The sequence below is a fragment of the Oncorhynchus kisutch genome, linkage group LG15, assembly GCF_002021735.2.
Source record: "Oncorhynchus kisutch isolate 150728-3 linkage group LG15, Okis_V2, whole genome shotgun sequence".
Classification (NCBI taxonomy): domain Eukaryota; kingdom Metazoa; phylum Chordata; class Actinopteri; order Salmoniformes; family Salmonidae; genus Oncorhynchus; species Oncorhynchus kisutch.
The window spans coordinates 41,076,172-41,085,654 of record NC_034188.2 but is presented as its reverse complement, the minus strand read 5'-3'; the positions used below and the strand labels follow the sequence as shown (position 1 = coordinate 41,085,654).

Below are 9,483 nucleotides of genomic sequence, written 5' to 3'. Positions count from 1 at the left end.
TTTACTTTTACTCAAGAATGACAATTTGTTACTTTTTCCACCACTGCAAAATTGCAATATTGACAATATTATAACAACAAAAAATGTATCCCCTTTTTCTCCCCAATTTTGTGATATCCAATTGCGATCTTGTTTCGTTGCTGCAACTCCCCAACCGGCTCGGCAGAGGCGAAGGTTGTGTCATGCATCCTCCGAAACATGACCCGACAAGCCGCACTTCTTAATCACCCACTCGATTAACCCGGAGGAGAGCTGCACCAATATCTTGGAGGAAACACCATTTAACTGACGACCGAAATTAGCTTGCAGGCACCCGGCCGCCACAAGTAGCTAGAGCGCGAAGAGCTAAGTAAAGCCCCCGGGCCAAACCCTCCCCTAACCCGGATGACGCTGGGACAATTGTGCACCGCTCTATGCAATATATTTTTATTGCATCTCAGCCGCATTTAACCCCCTAGAGTCAATTGACGCACCAGTGCAAAAAAAATCTCTGCAAAATCCATCCGTTTTGCTCAGGGACCACAAGTGTCATGGGACCCGTCTGAAGGTAACCGGCACCAGTTTTAAAAGACAAATGGAAGTGTGAAGGTAGTTTTGTGCCTACCCCAAAAAATGGGGTTAAATAATTATGTGTTAAAAATATCTCCTAGATTTAGGACAGACACTTCAAAACCTTATTTCTTCTGATTATTTTTTTGACTGTCCTTGAATGTGTTATTCAATGTGTTTCTATGAGCTTTAGTAGTAAAGGCCAAAATCACAATTTTATAAAATCATTTTGTCATATTTTTTTTTATATTCCTAAAGGGGTCCTAATCGTCCACCAACGATTTATACTTTAAATATATTTTGATATATCATTTTTTTAATGAGTTTTATGGTCTACTATAGCGTTTTTTATATTGGACCTTTGGAGTCAAACATTTCACACATCCCCCACAGAGGTGGCCAGTAATTTAGCGTTTTATATCTACCGTTTACTGTCTGCATATTGAATGTACAGTATGCCTGTTTGAATCATGTAACAGTTCCTTTGGGGATATGGTGTCACCATGCATACATACTTTCAGAAGAAATTAGAACCACTCTAGAAACTGAGAAACAAATTAGATTGCTGTAAGAGTGCTGCACTAGGTATTCAGATGGCTGAGCGCCACATCAAACCAACAGCTCTCTCTAGCAATAATGGAAAGCAAGCAAACATCTTTCAGTACCAAGGCAAACACTTCACCTGTTATTTGTATGCTTTTAGTAGCCTAGCCGTGGTGGTGGCAGTGGTAAAGATGAAGACAGTGAATGATGAGCGTTCATTTGGCAGAAATGGGCTGGACCACTACCACCTCCCATTCAATCCACTTTTGCAAACTAGCCCGGAGTTGTACGACGACCTGGGGAAATAGACCGTAGCCTGGCTGAGAACTCAAGCACACGCCGGCTTCAGTCTGAAGCCCAAACTGACGTGCTGACTTCGGAACTTTGTCACACATAAAAATGAGACAGTAGAGAGAGACAGGGAGAGAGAGAGAGTCACTACAGCCCATATCTTAACGAAGGCCAGAAAGTATCACAAGAGAGTATCGTTCTTCGAAGAGGAGGACGAACAGTGCTGGATAGAGGAAAACGACGGCGTGAATGAACATGACCTAATACCCGTTCAACAAGTCCGGAACTCGTCAGGATATTGTGCTTATAATATGTGAGTAAACTAGCCTACTGTCTATGGAGAACTCATTTTAGGCTTGATAACGTGGGCACGGGAACTGTGGATTAACATGTTTACTTAAAACTGTAGAAATTTCATGAATTATTATTTTATGACACGGGCTACTTTAAATATACTTTTCTGCCTTTGGTCCAATGAAAAATCATAACTTGTCATGCGCTCTTCGAAGATCAAGACTATTCACATTTGTTGCACTGACATGTCATATAAAGTCCTCCAATACGAAGCTTTTAACCTGGTAGCTAATAGTGCAATGGTGTTGTTTTGGGCCAAACCCAAATGTAGAATTATATCCTATTGTCGTAATTTAGCTGCATTTTTTGGACATTGGCAGCGTTTGTGACAATACTTGCGCCACTTCGTTCGCTTGTCACACATGACATTGTGCAGACAAGAGAGCGTCAGTTTGGTTGATAATGCATGACATGCTGACTAGACCGCGTCCGCGTGCGCCATCGCATGTTCGTTTTGTCCACCCACACCAGACGCGATCAGGACACACAGGTTGAAAAATCAAAACGAACTCTGAGCCAACTATATTAATTTGGGGACAGTTCGAAAAGCATTAAACATGTATGGCAATTTAGCTAACTAGCTTGCTGTTGCTTGCAAATTTGCCCTGGGATATAAACATTGGGTTGTCATCTTACCTGAAATGCACAAGGTCCTCTACTCCTACAATTAATCCACAGATAAAAGGGGAAACAGAGTTTGTTTCTAGTAATCTCTCCTCAATCAGGCTTCTTCATCTTGGGTACAATGATTGAATAACATTTTTTGTGTACATTTATTTTGCGACGCAAGCGGTGTTGTCAGCATGTAAGCCGACATGTAGCCTACATACACTACATGACCAAATGTATGTGGACACCTGCTCGTCAAATATCTCATTACAATATCATGGCCATTAAATGGAGTTGGTCCCCCCCCTGGGAAAGCTTTCCACTAGATGTTGGAACATTGCTGTGGGGATTTGCTTCCATTCAGCCACAAGAGCATTAGTGAGATCAGGCACTGATGTTGGACGATTAGGTCTGGCACGCAGTCGGCGTTCAAATTCATCCCAAAGGTGTTCAATGGGGTTGAGGTCAGGGCTCTGTGTAGGCCAGTCAAGTTCTTCCACACCGATCTGGACAAACCGTTTCTGTATGGACCTCGCTTTGTGCATGGGAGCATTGTCATGCTGCAACAGGAAAGGGCCTTCTCCGAACTCTTGCCACAAAGTTGAAAGCACAGAATCGTGTAGAATGTCATTGTATGCTGTAGCGTTAAGATTTCCCTTCACTGGAAGTAAAGGGGCCTAGCCCGAACCATGAAAAACAGCCCCAGACCATTATTACTCCTCAACTAAACCTTTCAGTTGGCACTATGCATTTGGGCAGGTAGCGTTCTCCTGGCAACCGCCAAACCCTGATTCGTCCGTCGGACTGCCAGATGGTGAAGCGTGATTCATCACTCCAGAGAACGTATTTCCACTGCTCCAGAGTCCAATGGTGGAAAGCTTTACACAGTTTGGAACTCGGTAGTAAGTGTTGCAACCGAGGACAGATCATTTTTACGCTCTACGAGCTTCAGTTGTCCCATTCTGTGAGCTTGTGTGGCTTACCACTTCGCGGCTGAGCTGTTGTTGCTCCTAGATGTTTCAACTTCACAATAACAGCACTTACAATTGACCGGGGCAGCTCTAGCAGGGCAGAAATTTGACAAACTGACTTGTTGTAAAGGTGGCATCCTATGACGGTGCCACATAGAAAGTTTCTGAGCTCTTCAGTAAAGCCGTTCTACTGACAATATTGATCTATGGAGATTAAAACGAGTCCTATATCGACATTACCTGAAAGGCCGCTCAGTAAGACAGAAGCCACTGCTCCAAAACCGCCATAAAAAAAGCAAGAACACGGTTTGCAACTGCTCATGGGGGCAAAGATGGTACTTTTTGGAGAAATGTCCTCTGGTCCGATGAAACAAAGATATAACTTTTTGGACATAATGACCGTTGTTATGTTTGGAGGGAAAAGGGGGAGGCTTGCAAGCTTCCAACCGTGAAGCATGGGGGTGGTAGCAACATGTTGTGGGGGTGCTTTGCTGCAGGAGGGACTGGTGCACTTCACAAAATAGATGGCATCATGACAAAGGACAATTATGTGGATATATTGAAGCAACATCTCAAGATATTAGTCAGGAAGTTGAAGCTTGGTCTTCCAAATGGACAATGACCCCAAGCATACTTCCAAAGTTGTGGCAAAATGGCTTAAGGACAACGAAGTCAAGGTATTGGAGTGGTATTTGTGGGCAGAACTGAAAAAGCGTGTGCGAGCAAGGAGGCCGACAAACCTGACTCAGTTACACCAGCTCTGTCAGGATGAATGGGCCAAAATTCACCCAACTTATTGTGGGAAGCTTGTGGAAGGCTACACGGAACATTTGACCCAAGTTAAACAATTTAAAGACAATGCTACCAACTAATTTAGTGTTTGTTAACTTCTGACCCACTGGGAATGTGATGAAAGAAATAAAAGCTGTATTAAATCATTCTCTCTACTAGTATTCTGACATTTGACATTCTTAAAATAAAGTGGTGATCCTAACAGGATTTTGCCTGTGCTTAGCCCTATTCCGTTTCTTATTATCCTAAAAAACTCCCTAGTCCTGCTGATGACAAGCATACCCATAACATGTGTTGTGTTGGATTTGCCCCAAACATAACACTTTGCCCTTATGTCCTTAATACATGAAGTTCATTTCTTTGCCCCAAAAAATTCAGTTTTACTTTAGTGTCTTATTACAAACAGGATGCATGTTTTGTAATATTTTTATTCTGTACAGGCTTTTTTCTTTTCACTTTTCACTCTGTAATTTAGGTTAGTATTGTGGAGTAACTACAATGTTGTTGATCCATCCTCAGTTATCGCCTATTACAGCCATTAAACTCTAATGGTTTTAAAGTCAGCATTGACATCATGGTGAAATCCCTGAGTGGTTTCCTTCCTCTCTGGCAACTGAGTTAGGAAGGGCGCCTGTATCTTTGTAGTGACTGGGTGTATTTATACACCATCCAATGTGTAATTAATAACTTCACCATGCACAAAGGGATATTCAATATCTGCTTTTTTTACCCATCTACTAATAGGTGACTTGCTTTGCGAGGTATTGGAAAACCTCTCTGGTCTTTGTAGTTGAATCTATATTTGAAATCCACTGCTCCACTGAGGGACCTTACATATAATTGTATATGTGGGGTATAGATATGAGGTAGTCATTCAAAAATCTTGATAAACACTATTGCACACAGAGTGAGTCCATGCAACTTATTATGTAACTTGTTAATCACATTTTTACTCCTGAACTTATTTAGGCTTGCCATAACAAAGGGGTTGAATACTTATTGACTCGAGACATATCTGCTTTTCATTTTTTATTAATTTGTAAAAAATTCTAAAAACATAATTCCAATTTGACATGATGGGGTATTGTGTAGGCCAGTGAAACAAAATCTAAATGTAATTGATTTAATATAAATTCAAGCTGTAACACAACAAAATGTGTAAATAATGATGGGGTGTGAATACTTTCTGAAGCCACTTTACATCTAGCACAGTCCTTTGGTAAGTCATGTAGTGTTTAACGTCCTTCTAACTATGGACGTAAACTCTATGTGTTTTGGGTGTTTTTGATGATTAGCGAGCTGGTGCCACCTTACATTGTCAGGCTATGCTGATTTTACGGCTGTATATTAAAAATGACGTTTGAAAAGTCAGTAGAAATACTTTAAAATGAACCTGTCAAACAGTAGACCTACCATGCCTTGCTTTCATGTGATTTGCGTCTTAGGTGTAGAGACCCTAGTCTGGTCTCTGATTCATTTGTGGTCTTACCAACTCCATTGCTCATTGTCAAGCTCATTGTTTGGCATGACAATCAGTGACAAGGAATTGGCATGATATCACAACCAGACTGGCACTCAGGCTATGGAGACCCAATAGATTTAGAATGAGTAGAATTTATACACTGTATTTCTTCAGTCCATTAATAATTTTTTTTGTGATCTCTCAGTATGGCAACACAATAGCCACTTGCGTGTGTAGAATAGTGAGAGAGGCACAGAATTCGGACAGTATTTTCAGCAGAAGATACTTTCTTGTACTCTGTCAGTGGGTATTGTTGGACCTCGACCACCCAGGAATTAAAGGTCATGAATTTCTCCAGGCAGTGACATTTGTCCTCTGAGAAGATCATCTGTGACCTTCCAAGAACTCCTGTTGTCTTTATGTAAAAAAAAAAAAAAAATCCTAGACAAAAACAAAACATGAAGAACGTGAACTGGGTCATTCCACGAAACGAGTGCCTATGGCATCTCTTTGATATTTTAAGTGGATATTGTGCACAAATATAGAATTTAAAAAAGCTTGATCTATTCAATGAAGTCCTCTTTATTATGGACCATATGGAAAATTGATTGAATCAGAATAGAAACTGGTTGAATAAAGACTTGCTAAAGTGCCCCCAAAAAATCAGCATTTTGACATGCCTCTCAGTGTGACATCCACTGTGAATTCTGGGAATATTTTAACCCACTTAATCCCAACATTTATCCAAGTTTTCAAAATCATTGTAAAGCCATAGGTATGTTGTTGCTTTGACAAAGTCATTTCTGAAGATTAGTGATTCAAGGTAAAAAAAATAATATATATATATATAAAAAGACAACCTATCCCTCATTTTAAGGTCAACCCTGTTATGTGAACTGAACTCTTGTTTTAATATCAAATCAAAGTTTATTGGCCGAGTGCACAGTTTATCAGGTGTTGTAGCGGGTGCAACGAAATGCTTATGTTACTAGCTCCTAACATTGCAGTAAAATGTCAAACAATTAAATGTAAGAAAATAAAAAAAGACATGAAATGAAGAATGGCTGGACAAATCTGATTAACCACCCATATAGCACTGTATCAGTAATCAAATGCAATCTATACATATGTACACTGGGAGAATTTGCACAATATCAGCTAAGAATGTACAGCAGTAGATACTGTATATTAGATTAAGCAATATCACGAATCCAGTGTATAAATACATATGCAGTGTGTATAAACAGTGTAACTAAAATACAATGTACAGTAATAGAAATATTATGATGAGCTACGTCGGGATTATAGTATTTAAATTCACGGTGTGAAACAGGAAGTTCAATGTCTCTAGCATATAGCAGTGCTGGGTGTGTGTGTGTACGTGCGTGCGTGTGTTCGTGAATATGAGGTGTGTGTGATGGCTTGTGTGTTTGTGTGAGTGTGCATCACCTGGTAGACGGTTAGTGGTGACTGTTCCAACAGTCTGATGGCCTGGTAATAGAATCTGTTTTTTAGTCTTGGCTCTGATGCACCTGTACTGTCTACGTCTGTCAGACGGTAGCGAATTGAACAGTCTGTGGCTGAGGTCCTTCTTGGCCTTCCTTTGACACCGGGTGCTGTAGATGTCTGGGAGGGCAGGCAGCGTGTCTCAGGCGATTCGTTGCGCTGCCTGCACCAACTTCTGGTGAAACTATTGCTTTTAAAATAATTTTTTCAAATGAAACAGTTAACATCTAATAGTCAAATCATAGTGTAAAAGTAGGTGAGCTGGTTCTACCTTTTTTGGCCATTTTCCGGTGTTTTGTGGTGGAAAACTGAGCAGGTTGAGCACAACACGATAACCCTGTTACCCATAGATAGACAGGCTAGACATTTTTATCATTTTCTTTGTTCAAGTGAAGCTTGCATTGAATTGCCCCTCCCTTGTTGCACACAACAAGGGGACTTATGCTACGGTTAACCCTGTGACTTTTTTGGGCACTTAATAGGCACTTAGTAGTAATTTTATTTAACCTCGCAACACTACTACTTGATGGCTCAATCCTACTACTGTATGTGTTTTTACACATTTTTACACATTGGATTGGGATTCTAATTATGGTGCAAAGCAACTGTATTGTCAAAACAAAAATCTTTGGCAGTTTGTTCCAGCGCAGTGGTAATATTTCCCTTTCCTGACAAAATTGGACAAATTCTGACCTGGCATATGCTTTCTTTAGGACTTAAGGTATATCAGACAAGCTACAGGACCAGTGATTTTATTAATGAATGTAATTAACAGACCTGTTCAAAATGTAGTCCTGATCAAAATGTAGTCCTGACCTAATGTCACTCAAAGTCCCATTGCAGCTTACGTGTACTAAAATCCTCTGGAGTGTCATGGAAATAGTGTAGGTCTACAATAGTAATTAGTACAATAATAAGGCCCCACAATAGACTAACATACTGTCTAGTAGGTGTACTTGTACGTTAAGCAGCCTTACTCTACAGAAACATTAGACAGGCTCCTGCACTATGGGCCGTTCAGGCTCTGACAAGGCTACTTACAATAGCGATTGCGGCCTTTGTATTGTATAATTAGTTGGGGCCGAACCTGTGACTAAATGGCTTTGTCAGGTCCAGGCATTTTCTTAGGCAGTGTATCAGGCCAGTCAGTGTCCCCACCGGCTGTGACTGTAAAAAAGGCCTGTACCTTTGACTTTACCTGATGCCGAAGTTTGGCTGCCGACTAAGTTATCAGTGTGTTTACTGATTACTGTTTACTATTCAGGGCCAGTGAAAATTGTCGAAGCAGCGACTAGAGATGGTGAAGTTATGACAGTGGATGCCCAACAGTCTGTGGATGTCAGTCGGTTGAGAGATCCTGAAACACTAACCATGAAGGTTGATTTACTGCGCAGGTGACTAATTTTACAGGACAAACTAACAAAAATGTAAGAAACTGGACATTGTCAAAGCGGCTAAAAGATTCTTGGATCTCCAGGATTTCACGGCTGAAACAACGCAGGGTATACTGTCTGAAGATGCTTCCCCTCTCAGGCCTCAGAGCCTGTGTAGGAATCTTGAGTACTTTTTACTAAGTGAAGGAGTACATTAACTTTTGTTTAGTTTTTTGAAAAATTACATTAGTGTGTCCTATTTTTATTGTTTATTTATTTTTTGTTAAAGGATCTCAGTTTTTACCCCACCCAGTAGGTGGCACAATACACCTATTTGGATGTAGTATGTCAATAAAACCTTAAAGAAGAAGATTGTGCATTCATCCCTTGTGGGTTTTACATTTCCTGTCTTCTTTGTAGGCCAAGTGTTTCCTCAAGTAAGTCTAGAGTTCCCTGCTTTCCCAGTAGGTCCAGTCTATCTTGCTCCCTCGGTAGGTCAAGAGTATCTCGGCCCTTCGTTAGGTCAGATGTGTCCTTCTCCCCCAGTATACTTTTTTCCTACTTTTTACCCCTTTTTATCCCCAATTTCGTGATTTCCAATTGGCAGTTACAGTCTTGTTCCATCGCTGCAACTCACGTACGGACTCGGGAGAGGCGAAGGTCGAGAACCATGCATCCTCGAAACACGGACCTGCCAAGCCGCACTGCTTCTTGATATACTGCTCGCTTAATCCGGAATCCAGCCATACAACTGGCGACCGAAGTCAACGTGCATGCGCCCAGCCCGCCACAGGAGTCATGATGTGTGTTTTGTCCTACTTTTTCATTTTTAATCCCAGCCCCCGTCCCCCTCAGTAGGCCTTTTCCCTTTTCCTAAGCCGTCATTATAAATAAGAATTAGTTCTTAACTGACTTGCCTAGTTAACACCAGTGTATTAGCCTTTTCTTGGTTTGTTTGTTGTCATGTTGTTATGCAACATGTATTTTCCCTCTCCGTTTGCATGCATTCTGTAATGTTGATATTTTGCATCAG

The 9,483-nt window shown here is 40.9% G+C and overlaps 1 protein-coding gene across 1 annotated transcript in view; it reads left to right on the top strand.

Annotated features, from left to right (window-relative positions):
• The first annotated feature begins 1,565 nt into the window (after positions 1-1,565).
• Positions 1,566-9,483, top strand: part of LOC109906034 (short transient receptor potential channel 3-like) — a 79,596-nt gene continuing 71,678 nt past the window's right edge. The window contains exon 1 of the mRNA XM_020503679.2: positions 1,566-1,696. Within this exon, the coding sequence (XP_020359268.1) occupies positions 1,695-1,696 (2 nt within the window). The 5' untranslated portion in view covers positions 1,566-1,694. The remainder of the gene's footprint in view (positions 1,697-9,483) is intronic.